The sequence below is a fragment of the Propithecus coquereli genome, unplaced genomic scaffold (genome assembly GCF_000956105.1).
Source record: "Propithecus coquereli isolate 6110/MARCELLA unplaced genomic scaffold, Pcoq_1.0 Scaffold404, whole genome shotgun sequence".
In the NCBI taxonomy this organism is placed as follows: Eukaryota; Metazoa; Chordata; class Mammalia; order Primates; family Indriidae; genus Propithecus; species Propithecus coquereli.
Genome location: NW_012149775.1, coordinates 891,426 through 904,290, shown reverse-complemented (window position 1 = coordinate 904,290; position 12,865 = coordinate 891,426). Strand labels below are relative to the sequence as shown.

Below are 12,865 nucleotides of genomic sequence, written 5' to 3'. Positions count from 1 at the left end.
TAATTTCAAATTTTCCTGAAAAGAGGATGCATGCGTGTTACCTTTGCCTAACTCATTCAATTTATTACCCTTTGGAAGAATAAGAGAACAGTGGCAGAGAATCAAGCTTAGGCTCTAGTGGACTATTATGATAAAACTCTTCTGTAACAATAAATTTTAAAATATATCTAATTTAAGAAATCTTAATACTTTGACTTTTATGACACTTTTTACTTCCCAAACTCCTCTCTCATCTATTAGAAACAAATGTTAAACTAGGATATGGTGGGCTGGAACTATTGGTTCTAAGGTACAAATGGGATCAGCTGGATCAGGAGGAGTATGCTGAGCTAGAGTTGAAGGAAGCCTCTGTTTCTAACAAGAGAAAGCAGAGGTAAGAGACGAGAGATAGAATGGGGGTTGTGTGTCAGTTTGCTGAAGAGAAAAAAAAAATAGGTTGATGGCTGGGAATCACAAGTTTTGGAAATGGAGAAACGAAGTTGAATCTAGTGGAAGAAAAAATGGAGAATAACTAGCTGGGGCCAAATCTGGAGTTAAGGTTTAGCATGGGGGTAAATTTCAGGCCAAAAAAATTAAACCTCCAACTAATATTTATCTTTTCTCATCTCCAAGTTAAATAATGGCCGAGACGAGTCTGTTAGAGGCTGGGGCCTCTGCAGCCTCCACAGCTGCAGCTCTGGAGAACTTGCAGGTGGAGGCAAGCTGTTCTGTGTGCCTGGAGTATCTGAAGGAGCCTGTCATCATTGAGTGTGGGCACAACTTCTGCAAAGCTTGCATCACCCGCTGGTGGGAGGACCTAGAGAGGGACTTCCCTTGTCCTGTCTGTAGAAAGACGTCTCGCTACCGCAGTCTGCGGCCTAATCGGCAACTAGGTAGTATGGTGGAAATTGCCAAGCAGCTTCAGGGTGTCAAGCGGAAGATCCGGGATGAGAACCTCTGCCCTCAGCACCATGAGGCCCTCAGCCTTTTCTGCTATGAGGACCAGGAGGCTGTATGTTTGATTTGTGCAATTTCCCACACCCACCGGGCCCACACTGTTGTGCCGCTGGATGACGCTACACAGGAGTACAAGGTGGGGAACCAGACGTGTGATGCCAATGTGGGGAAAGAGGGAGGAAGCAGGAGAGGATGGGATATTGCCTGGGTAGAAATTGTAAGCTCCTGGTACTCACCCGGTAGTCCCCTCAGAGCTACATACACAGGGGACACACAGTATGTCTGGTCAGTTGTCCTCTGGCATGAAAAAGAACAGTGTGGAGGAATGCCCCAAAATTCCTCTGTGACTTTTGCAATATATTTGCATCTTATGGGTGAATATTGGTATTTGTGGTCTTGGGATATATCATATTTTTCATAAGCGAATGCAACCACATAGAGCAGATCAAATTTAGGAAGAACTGAAAAGTAGTCTGGTTCTGCCTCCCTACTCAGAATGTTCTGTGTTTTCCCATTGGTATTGGGAATAGATAACTTCACTTTAAACTGATACCCACCAGACTAAGCTGAACCATTCTGTTGTTTGCATCTTCCCCCGATAATGGGTAACATGGCATCTTATTTAACTTACTGCTGGAACACAGGTAAATGTTTGAGTAATGGAAACCAGAGTTGTTAATGTCTTAGCACTTTATCATATTCTTTGCTTAATAAAATCTTGAAAACAAGATTTAAAGTAATTTACAGTATAATAATCAAGTTTTTATTGTAGGTGAGGTGGTTAGAGTTGGATGGGAGGACAGGTTTAAAGAAAGATATCAGGGTACAGAAGGTAGCTTTGATGGTAATAGGCAGTTGCCTGAGAAAGAAAATGGAAAGGGCTGGGGAAGGACACAGAGTTGGCAACTGGACAGCCATTTCAGATTCAGTGAGAGGACAGTTGGGTGAACAGGGAAGGTGATGGGGACAAGTCTGTGGCAGAAGGGACATGTAGGAGGTTGACATCCCAAATGGTGGGAGTGGTGAGATGGCTAGGAAGCAAACAGATGGGTTAACCTCTGAATGATGAGTGTACCAGCCAACCCCAAATGTCACCTCTCCCACTTCCTCCCCACCCCTCAGGAAAAACTGCAAAAGTGCCTGGAGCCCCTGGAACAGAAGCTGCAGGAGATCACCCGCTGCAAGTCCTCTGAGGAGAAGAAGCCTAGTGAGCTCAAGGTAAGGGCAGGGGATCCCATTTGGGCTGCTCTGCAGGGTATTTGCCTATGAAGGAATTAACCACACATTATTTAATCCACCAGTTTTGGTTCATTAGAAAAATGCTGTTCTCTCAAAAATGATCGTATTTTATTAGGCTTGACTATAATTAAACATTGTACTTAAATTACTTCTCATGAATTAAATATTGAAGAGAGGGGTATAAGAGATAAAGAACAGATGGACCATCATATATGTGATGAGTTGAGGGAATTCGTGCCCACCAGTCTTTTGGTTAAAGCAGCAAAGGAGGCTCTGTGCTGAGTATGCAGGGATAGGAGTTTCACAGAAGACTGAAGAGAGGAGAATTTGGAAGGTTCACTGGGGAGGGAGGGAGAAGGAGCTAACCAAGAGTCTCAGAACTGCCCAGTGACATTAGGGCCACATTCTCATAACTCAAGTAAGGTCAAGTATGCTAGATGATATTGGTTCATTTCTAGAATATTTGTCCCTACCCCATCCTCCACTCACAGGATCTTATCCATCCTTCAGGCATGGTGAAAGCCACTTCTATGCAGCCTTTCCTGACCCTTCAGAAATTAACTTCCTTAATTGTCATACAATTTTGCATCTCTTTTATAACATTACCTTATTTTTAGCATGGTATTTTGATATCTGTCTCATTTCTTCTTTTGGACAGTGAACAATCATTAGTAGCAAAAATTATAACTAGAATTGAGTCCTGTGCATTGATTCATTGAGTGTCCATGTGACATTCTAAATTTACACAGTTGTTAGGGTTCTTCCCAGGTTGGAGTTCTAAGAGTTTAGGCCAAATTAGAACAAGTGGGACACAGAGAAGCTACAAGACAAAGAGACAATGAGAAGGAAATCCTGAGGCCATCTTTGGTAGATGTAGGGGTAAAGTTAGATAATCTGCCAGGTAGATAATATTACCCCCAGGTGTCATAGGAAATGGAACTTGGGTAAGTATCTAGTCCAAGATCAGACAGCCCGTAGTGGCTAAGGAAAAAAACTAGGAATGCTAGTTCTTCATGAATCAGTAAATATTTATTAAGCACCTGGTGTAGGCCAAACTATGTATTTGACACTGAGGAACAGTGATGAGCAAAAACAGTTCTTCCCCTTCTTGAGTTTAACAGATGGAGAAAATAGATAATGGCACACAAAGCACAGCTGTAAGTTCATAAGAAGACGACATAGAAATTTGACCTCATTAAGGGCTTCTAAAAGAAGTAATGAGTTTTTACAGTTGAGATTTAGGGATCACCAGAAATTAAACACAAGTTTTAAGAATAGGAACAGTAACTTTTTAATGAATGACAGCATTTCAACAGAAAGCAAGTGTTATTACTAGGGTGCTTTATACATTTTAACAAAGCAGACATTTGAATTTTTAAAAATTTGAACTAATTTTGGTTACAAAGGTGAACTTTTAAAAAAATTCTTTGTTCTTTTGGAGGCCTCGTGAGAAACTTAAAATACATGAAAACGGAAATTACTTCCAGTCATTAACTTTCCTTTTCATGTTGATTATCTTCTTGAAGGCAAAACATGGAGAGGGAAATAAAATTTTAAAATTTTAAAAACCTTGTAAATGCTTGAACAACTGTACTGTTTTTTTTTTTTTGAGACAGAGTCTCACTCTGTTGCCCTGGCTAGAGTGAGTGCCATGGCTTCAGCCTAGCTCACAGCAACCTCAAACTCCTGGGCTCAAGCGATCCTACTGCCCCAGCCTCCCGAGTAGCTGGGACTACAGGCATGCGCCATCATGCCTGGCTAATTTTTTCTATATATTTTTAGTTGGCCGATTAATTTCTTTCTAATTTTAGTAGAGGCGGGGTCTCGCTCTTGCTCAGGCTGGTCTCGAACTCCTGAGCTCAGACAATCTGCCCGCCTCGGCCTCCCAGAGAGCTAGGATTACAGACGTGAGCCACCGCGCCCGGCCTACAACTGTACTGTTTTTAAAACTGTAAATTATCATTTCAGTGAAACTACCACCACCATTCCTTTTGTGACCATTTGAATTCTTCTCTTTCTTCTTGATCATACTTAATGCCCCTTTTAAAAATAATTTGTAATTAACTATACTGAAATGAAAATTATACATAAAATAACCTAGCTACATAATTTTAAAGAAATTTATGTCCAAATATAATATAAGGAAAAGTAATTTATAATAAAATCTGGGCCAGGCACAGTGGCTCACTCCTGTAATCCTAGCACTTTGGGAGGCCAGGGCAGGAGGATTGCTTAAGATCAGAAGTACAAGACCAGCCTGAGCAACATAGCGACCCTGTATCTACAAAAAATAAGACAAATTAATTGGGCATGGTGGCACATGCCCATAGTCCCAGCTGCTTGGGAAGATGAGGCAGGAGGATCACTTGAGCCCAGGAATTTGAGGTTGTAGTGAGTTAGGATGACACCACTGCCCTCTAGCCCAGACAACAGCGTTAGACCCTGTCTCAAAAAAAAATTAAAAATGAAAAAATAAAATCTGGTGTGTAAATATTTGGGCATGACAACCCTTAAAGACTCTACAGTGTAGTTATATGCTTGCACATACATGTGACATCATCAACAATGTAATAAATACAAACTCAGACTGAGATAGATGTATGGCAGTGTGACTCAAACACCACAAACTGCTTAGTTATTGGTAACATGATTTTTCAAAATAATATCTTAAGTTCTAAGAAAAACAAAATATAGTCTTGAGGAGTTTTACTCAACCTTTCCTGAAAAATTTGGGTACAGTAAAACCATGTAAGAATTACTCCTTGTTATACTGTATAAAATGGCATTCAAGCCCAGGTATACTTTTTTTTTGACACAAAGTCTCACTCTGTCACTCTGGCTACAGTGCAGTGGCGTCATCATAGCTCACTGTAACCTCCAACTCCTGGGTTCAAGCGATCCTCCTGCCTCAGCCTCCTGAGGAGCTGGGACTACAGACACACGCCACCACGCCCTGCTGATTTTTCTATTTGGTAGAGACGGGGTCTCGCTCTTGCTCAGGCTGGTCTTGAACTCCTGGCCTCAAGCAGTCCTCCTACCTCTGCCTCCCAGAGTGCTAGGATTACAGGCGTGAGCCACCACGCTCAGCCCAGAGCCACAGTTTACAAAAGGAAATTCCAGTGGAGAGAAAAATGAATGTCCTATTAAACTATTTTCAATGAAACTAGAAGTGTGTGTTAATTTGTACACATGGTAGGTGGGGGAAAGGCTCCCTTTTGCCCCACTGACCCTACTGGTACAACATCCTCCCTCTTTTCTCAGAGACTAGTGGAGAGTCGCCGACAGCAGATTTTAAGGGAGTTTGAAGAGCTTCATAGGCGGCTGGATGAAGAGCAGCAGATGTTGCTTTCACGACTGGAAGAGGAGGAACAGGATATTCTACAGCGACTACGAGAAAACGCTGCTCACCTTGGGGACAAGCGCCGGGACCTGGCCCACTTGGCTGCCGAGGTGGAGGGCAAGTGCTTACAGTCGGGCTTCGAGATGCTTAAGGTTCGACCTTTGCCCCTGCATAGCCCCTCAGGTCAAGTGCAGTGTAGCTTTGCACATGCTGCTCTGTCAGCCCGGGAAGCTCACTCTTCTTCTCTGCTTCCCTAAATCCAATTCTTTCTTCCAGACATCCTCAAAAGGATTGTTTTCTACAGAAAGGCTGCTTTGATTTCTCCTATCCCCTTCTAATCATTTTTGTGTTCTTACATTTTGTCAGCAATTACATGCTTAATCTGTACCAAAGAAAGAATTCACTCTTTTGAAAGGAAGGAAGTCTAGTCTGAATGAGTGAAAAACTACGCATTAAAAATTTTGTAAATGCAGTTACCATTACCTTTAAGTCCTGGAACTTGATTTATCTAGTGCTTAGAATAGAAACATAGTTTAAAGGATACAGGCACACCTTGGAGATATTGCAGGTTCAGTTCCAGACCACTGCGATAAAGCAAATAACCACAATAAAGCAAGTCACATGAATTTTTTGTATCCTAGCGGAGTTGCAATCTTTTTCCTGGTGGAGGGTCTTGCTTCAATGTTGATGGCTGCTGACTGATCAGGGTGGTGGTTACTGAAGGTTGGGGTGGCTGCGGCAATTTCCTAAAATAAGACAAAGTTTGCTGCGTCAGTTGACTCTTCCTTTTACAAAAAATTTCTCTGTAGCATGTGATGCTATTTAATAACATTTTACCTACAGTAGAACTTCTTTCAAAATAAGAACCAATCCAGTCACGTCTTCAGGCTCCACTTCTAGTTCTAGTTCTCTTGCTGTTTCTACCACATCTACAGTTACTTCCCCCACTGAAGTCTTGAACTCCTCAAAGTCATCCATGAGGGTTGGACTCAACTGCTTCCAAATTCCTGTTAATGTTGACATTTTGACCTCCTCCCATGAATCCTGAATGTTCTTAATGGCATCTAGAATGGTGAATCCTTTCTAGAAGGTTTTTTGATTTACTTTTTCCAGATCCATCAAAGGAATCACTGTCTATGGCAGCCTTATGAAATATATTTCTTAAATAAGAGTTGAAAGTCAAAATTACTCCTTAATCTATAGGCTGCATAATGGATGTTGTTTTAGCAGGCATGAAAACAACATTAATCTCCTTATACATCTCCATCAGAGCTCTCGGGTAATTGACTAGACGCACTGTCAATGAGCAGTAACATTTTGAAAGGAATCCTTTTTTTCTGAGCAGTAGATCTCAACGGTGGGCTTAAAATATTCAGTAAACCATGCTGTAAACAGATGTGCTGTAATCTAGTCTTTGTTCTTGCATTTCTAGAGCACAGGCAGAGTAGATTTAGCATAATTCTTACGGGTCCTAGGATTTTTGGAATGATAAATGAGCAATGGCTCCAACTTAAAGTCACCAGCTGCATTAGCCCCTAACAAGAGAGCCAGCCTGTCCTTTGAAGCTTTGAAGCCAGGTCTTGACTTCTCTTCTGTAGTTGTGAAAATCCTAGACGGCATCTTCTTCCATTATAAGGCTGTTTTGTCTTCATTGAAAATCTATTGTTTAGCATAGCCACTTTCATCAATGATCTTACCTAGATCTTCTGGATAACTTGCTGTAGCTTCTGTCTCAGCACTTGCTGCTTCTCTTTGCACTTTTATATTCCGGAGATGGTTTCTTTTCTTAAACCTCGTAAATCAACTTCTAATTTTGAACTTTTCTTCTGCAGCTTCCTCACCTCTCTCAGCCTTCATAGAATTGAAGAGAGTTATAGCCTTGCTCTGGATTAGGCATTAGCTTAAGAGAATGATGTAGCTGATTAGATCATCTGTCCAGACCACTGAAACTTTCTCCATATCAGCAATAAGGCTGTTTGGTTTTCTTATCATTTATGTTTTCACTGGAGTAGCACTTTTAATTTCCTTCAAGAACTTTTCCTTTGAATTCACAGCTTGGCTGTTTGGCACAGGAAGTGCATAGCTTTCAACTCATCTTGGCTTTTGACATGCCTTCCTCACTAATAAGCTTAATCATTTCTAGGTTTTGATTTAAAGTGAGAGATGTATGACTGTTCCTTTCATTGAACACTTAGAGGCCATTATGGGATTATTATAATAATTGGTCTGATTTCAATACTGTTGTGTCTCAGGGAATAGGAAGGCCCGGGGAGAGGGAGAGAAATGAGGGAATGGCCAGTGAGTGGAGCAGTCAGAACACACACATTTATTGACTAAGTTCATCATCTTTTTATATCAGAATGTTTTAGGGGTACAAATGTTTTGGTTACATGGATTGCTTTTGTAGTACTTGATTCAAAGTTATAAGTGTGCCCATCACCCAAATAATGTACATTGTACTTGTTAGGTATGATTTCACCCATCCCTTCCTCCCTAAGTTCATCATCTTGTATGGGCACAGTTCATGGCACCCCAAAACAATTACAATAGTAACAGCAAGGTCACCAATCACAGATCATCATAACAGATATAATGATAATGAAAAAGTTTGAAATATTGCAGGAACCACCAAAATGTGACACAGAGACATGGAGTGAGCACATGCTGTTGGAAAAATGGTGCCGATAGACTTGCTAGACACAGGCTTGCCACAGACCTTCAATTTGTAAAACACGCAATATCTACAAAGCACAATAAGGCGCAGTGCAATAAAACGGGGTATGCCTGTACTTGAAATTATGTGTAAATAATATATTGCTTTTGATATGTAAATAATACCTCTAAAATGTTTGAAATAGTTTGTTTTCTTAAGCAAATGAATACTGTTAGCAAAGCTGTAGGAAACATATTTCTTATCTTAGAGATCAGATTACCAGCATTTGAATCAGTGAGGCTTCATTGTACATTTTTTCAAATGTTATGTATTGCTTGGTATTTATTCCTGTGTCCTTTCATGTATGTGTGTTCTGCCTTCCACATTAAACTGGGAAATCCTTGTGGGACAGAGATTTGTCTTCTTTGTCTTCTGGACCCCAAGTATTCTCAAATCAGGATTGGCACACAGTTATGAATGCTTATTAACCAATGCCAGACAGTGGATACCAAACCACAGCGGGAAAGTGTGATTTGTTCCTATACCACCAGTTTGGAACTGTCTGTACTGATCCTCAAGGAAACTGAGGTATGTGGTTGGTACTTGGGGGACAGAGTAAAGAGCAGACACAATCCCTGTCCCTTTCAGGGAGCTCCCAGTGTCCTTGAGGAGCAAAGACAAAAACGTAAAAAACCATTTGGAAGTGATATAAATTACCAAGCTTCATGATGACCAAAAGTTGAAAGTGGGGACTTGGTTGGGAGAGATGCACTAGGATCCCTCTGGAGCTCTTCCTCTTGCATTGTGACCTTCAGTTTGCCCTGTGCCTATTTTATAGATCTGGAACTTTTGGGAGGAGGGGGAACCTTTTGCCTTCAAGACCATTGAATACCAGGACCAATATTGCTTTCTTTTCTCCTTCCTTCTAGGATGTCAAAAGTACCCTGGAAAAGTAAGTGATTCTTGTATCTCTTTGAGTGAGTTAGGTCTTGGCTTAGAGTTGAGGGGTACAGTAAGGAGTTGAGGCAGTAAAGATAGGAAAGTCATGCAGTGCCTAGGCAGGGTATGAGTGAAGGTTTATTGCACCCATGAAGCCAAGAGAACAAATTACTGGGAGTAATAATCCCTTTCCTTTTCCCCTTTGAGCATCAGGACTTCTTGGTAAGGAGAATGATAAGGTAGAACTGGAATTGATTTGTACCCTGTGGATGGAATTGTCTCTGAACAAGATTGTAGGAGGAAGGGGCTGGGAGAGCAGGGAGGGTGATTATCCATTTGCATGCAATGTAAAAATACCCCTAAGAAGTTCTAAGGCTCATTCTCAAGATAAGGTCTGTCCAGGGGATCATAAAAGAAGGCAATAGGTGAACTCTTGACTTCAGGGAGGAGGGAGAAAGTGGGAAGAAGGAGAATTTTAGTTTCTCCCTAAAGATGACAACATCCAAATACTAACTTGGCTGGAGCCTCCCCTGACCCTGCCCTTTCTTCCCCTATCTCTCTATCCCTCCTAGATGTGAGAAGGTGAAGACCATGGAGGTGACTTCAGTATCCATAGAGCTGGAAAAGAACTTCAGCAACTTCCCCCGACAGTACTTTGCACTAAGGAAAATCCTTAAACAGCTAATTGGTGAGTTGTTCCCAAAAGGAAACTACCAGAGGGAATCACTAGAGAGAAGAAAGTCTTTAGGTCCTATCTTATATGGGCTTTAGTTCTCCTGTCTCTCACTTTTCTTGCCCACACCTACAGCTGTCCCTTTACCTGGCTTTCATTCTGACCCTGACTCACAGAACTCAGAGTGAGAAGAAGCCTTAGGTGTCATCTGCTCTTAGGTCCACGCTTTTCTAAATAGAGAACCAGAAAGGTTAAATAATTTGCCTAAGTTGTCAGGTAGAGTGACCATACAATTTACCATCTAAACCAAGACAATCTTGAGAGTGAAAGGGAGTGTCATTAATACTAATACGCAAAACAGTCATAAACCAGGCCTGTTACAGGAACACAGACACATGGTCACCATATGCTGTCTCGCTCTGTCCTTCTCAACACTTCCCATTCTTTCTGGCCCTCAGGCTGTGCCTTGTACTTCTCCACATAGTGAGATAAATGATGATGTCAGACGGAGAGGGAGAGAGGACTAGGTGGCAACCTAGACTAACAGCCCCTGCAGAGTCAAGAGATTGTTACCTGTTTATTTTAGGGTCAGGGTGCAAAATGAGCCATTGTTCCCTCCCCTCTCTGTGGCGACACCGTGGACTGAGAAAATTAACCAAACCATAGTGTTCGGGGGACCTTTAAGGGACCAGGCTCGGTAAAGGCAGGCTGGTAGAGTGAGGCAGGGGCGTTTAGCTGTTCCCATCCTCATCTAGCTCCCCACTCTGGCTTCTCCCGCCAGCGGATGTGACCCTGGACCCTGAGACCGCTCATCCTAACCTAGTCCTGTCGGAGGATCGTAAGAGCGTCAAGTTCGTGGAGACAAGACTCCGAGATCTCCCTGACACACCAAGGCGTTTCACCTTCTACCCTTGCGTCCTGGCTACTGAGGGTTTCACCTCAGGTCGACACTACTGGGAGGTGGAAGTGGGCGACAAGACCCACTGGGCAGTGGGTGTTTGCCGGGACTCCGTGAGCCGAAAGGGCGAGCTGACTCCACTCCCTGAAACTGGCTATTGGCGGGTGCGGCTGTGGAATGGGGACAAATACGCAGCTACCACTACACCTTTTACCCCTTTGCACATCAAAGTGAAACCCAAACGGGTAGGCATATTCCTGGACTATGAGGCTGGCACGCTGTCTTTTTACAACGTCACAGACCGCTCTCATATCTACACTTTCAATGATACTTTTACTGAGAAACTTTGGCCCCTCTTCTACCCGGGCATCCGGGCTGGTCGGAAGAATGCTGCACCGCTTACCATCAGGCCCCCGACAGATTGGGAGTGATGGGTTGGGACGTGGGAATAACTGGGGTGAGGCAGGGTCAAGTGCTATGGGCCTTCCTTCCTATGTCCTGCTGGAACGTCTTCATGTCTGCCTGGTTCCAGTCCTGAATCATCATGGAGAAACACCTCGGTTTCTAGGATGGTTTGTGTGGAGTAGTTAGGACTGGGCTGTGATGAGAGAGCATAGCTGTGTCTCCCTCCTGACTGTCAGGGTGGGAGCTGGTTCCCAGGGGATTGTCTCCCATGAAGTCCATCAGGTCTTCTGTTGCACAAGGATGGGTTGGGAAGGAAGGAGAGGCTTTTCCAGAAACAAAAAATCTGTGAGAGGTTCTGACTTGGTCAAACTGGAGGAGGAAACAAACCCCTGTACATCCTTTCAGGGGATTCTTTGACTCAGAATAGTCTTGTTTCTTCAGGTAGATCACAGGGGTCTGTGTACCTCTAGATTGAAGAAAGATGAATGACAGTTGCTTTCACGGGTCTAGAAGTTGAGGAGTTTTTCTGAGGGCAGAGATTGGACATCAAAACCATTAGAAGGAAGGTCAGGGAACGGGGCTAAAGGAAAAGATTCCTAGAGACCAATGAAGGGGAGGGGGGTTTCTTTGGTCTTATATTCCCAGGGTAAGTTTGCCATTATGAGTAGGATTGGCCAGGGGTGGGAATGTGGGGAGAAGGAGAGGGTGAGAAGAAAGCAGAGGAGAACCCAAGTCCCTGCCTCAGCCTTCAGCAAAGTTGGCTTATTTCCTGCCTCCTTACAGTTGGTTGTCTCTAAGAAGTCAGTCACTTTGCTCCTCTCCAGAGGCAAGGTGGAGGAGATCTTGGAAGACACATCCACCCTTTCACTGGTTTCCCAAGGGAACTTGGAAAGGAGAGTCGGGTATTAGAGGAAAGAGAAAGGTATTTCTAGCCAAAGCTCTGGCCTTAAAGAATGTTACTAAGTACCTACTCCCAAGTTGTCAGTCTTGTTACCTGGCCAAGGTATCCGAGCCAGAAAGGAAGAAGGGTAATGGAGTTTTTCTCACCCTGAGGACAGGGTAGAAGAGGGTGGTGTGTATAGGGAAGGGCCAGAAGGGCAACTTCCTTTGGCCTGTGTGCATCTGGCCTAGAACACAAGAGCCAGACTTTTGCGTATTTTTTGCCATCCCTCACCCTTTGCCATTCCCCTTTTCAGAGAATGTAAATTATTTTAATGTTAGGCCAAAATAAACAACTTTAGGGTACATATGTTGTCATAAAAGGTAAAGCAATGCATGCCAAACCAAACTAAAAACGATTTGGATTATCTGCTCTTTGGGTAATCTTCACAGAAGACTGAGACAAGAAACTACAATTTATTGAGGGCACTTCAGTTCCTCCTACCACCTCAACAGGACTTTGTCCAGACTCTCCTCCTCTTACCTTTGTGCCTTGACTGTGGTTCTTTGTGGCAAGATACTTTGGTTGGCAAAAATAATATGGAACAAAGGATCCACTGAAGTGATCTCTGTTGTGTGGTAATTGGGTGATGGCCTTGTGTTGATGTGTAAGGATCACTGGGTGTTAAAAATGCATGTTCCTGGGTCTCACCCTCAGTGACTGATTAAGGGGGGGGCCTGGGCATCTACATTTTAAACACACATACATCTAATTTGAGTCTGAGGACCCTTGTGAAACTAGTACCAGAGGAAGTTTCAGCCATTTCCTTCCTCTGAGCTGGAGGCCTGGTTCTCTGCTCCAGCCTAGCAGGGAGTCTGAGGGGGCGGAGAGGTCCTGACTTG

The 12,865-nt window shown here is 43.1% G+C and overlaps 1 protein-coding gene across 1 annotated transcript; it reads left to right on the top strand.

The window, feature by feature from the left end:
- The first annotated feature begins 276 nt into the window (after window positions 1-276).
- LOC105817282 (E3 ubiquitin-protein ligase TRIM39) lies at window positions 277-12,588 on the top strand. Its single transcript, XM_012652929.1, has 6 exons — window positions 277-1,072; window positions 2,059-2,154; window positions 5,437-5,667; window positions 9,098-9,120; window positions 9,680-9,795; window positions 10,562-12,588. The coding sequence occupies exons 1-6, from the start codon at window positions 620-622 to the stop codon at window positions 11,107-11,109; spliced, it is 1,467 nt and encodes a 488-aa protein (XP_012508383.1). The 5' UTR covers window positions 277-619; the 3' UTR covers window positions 11,110-12,588.
- Window positions 12,589-12,865: the final 277 nt, after the last annotated feature.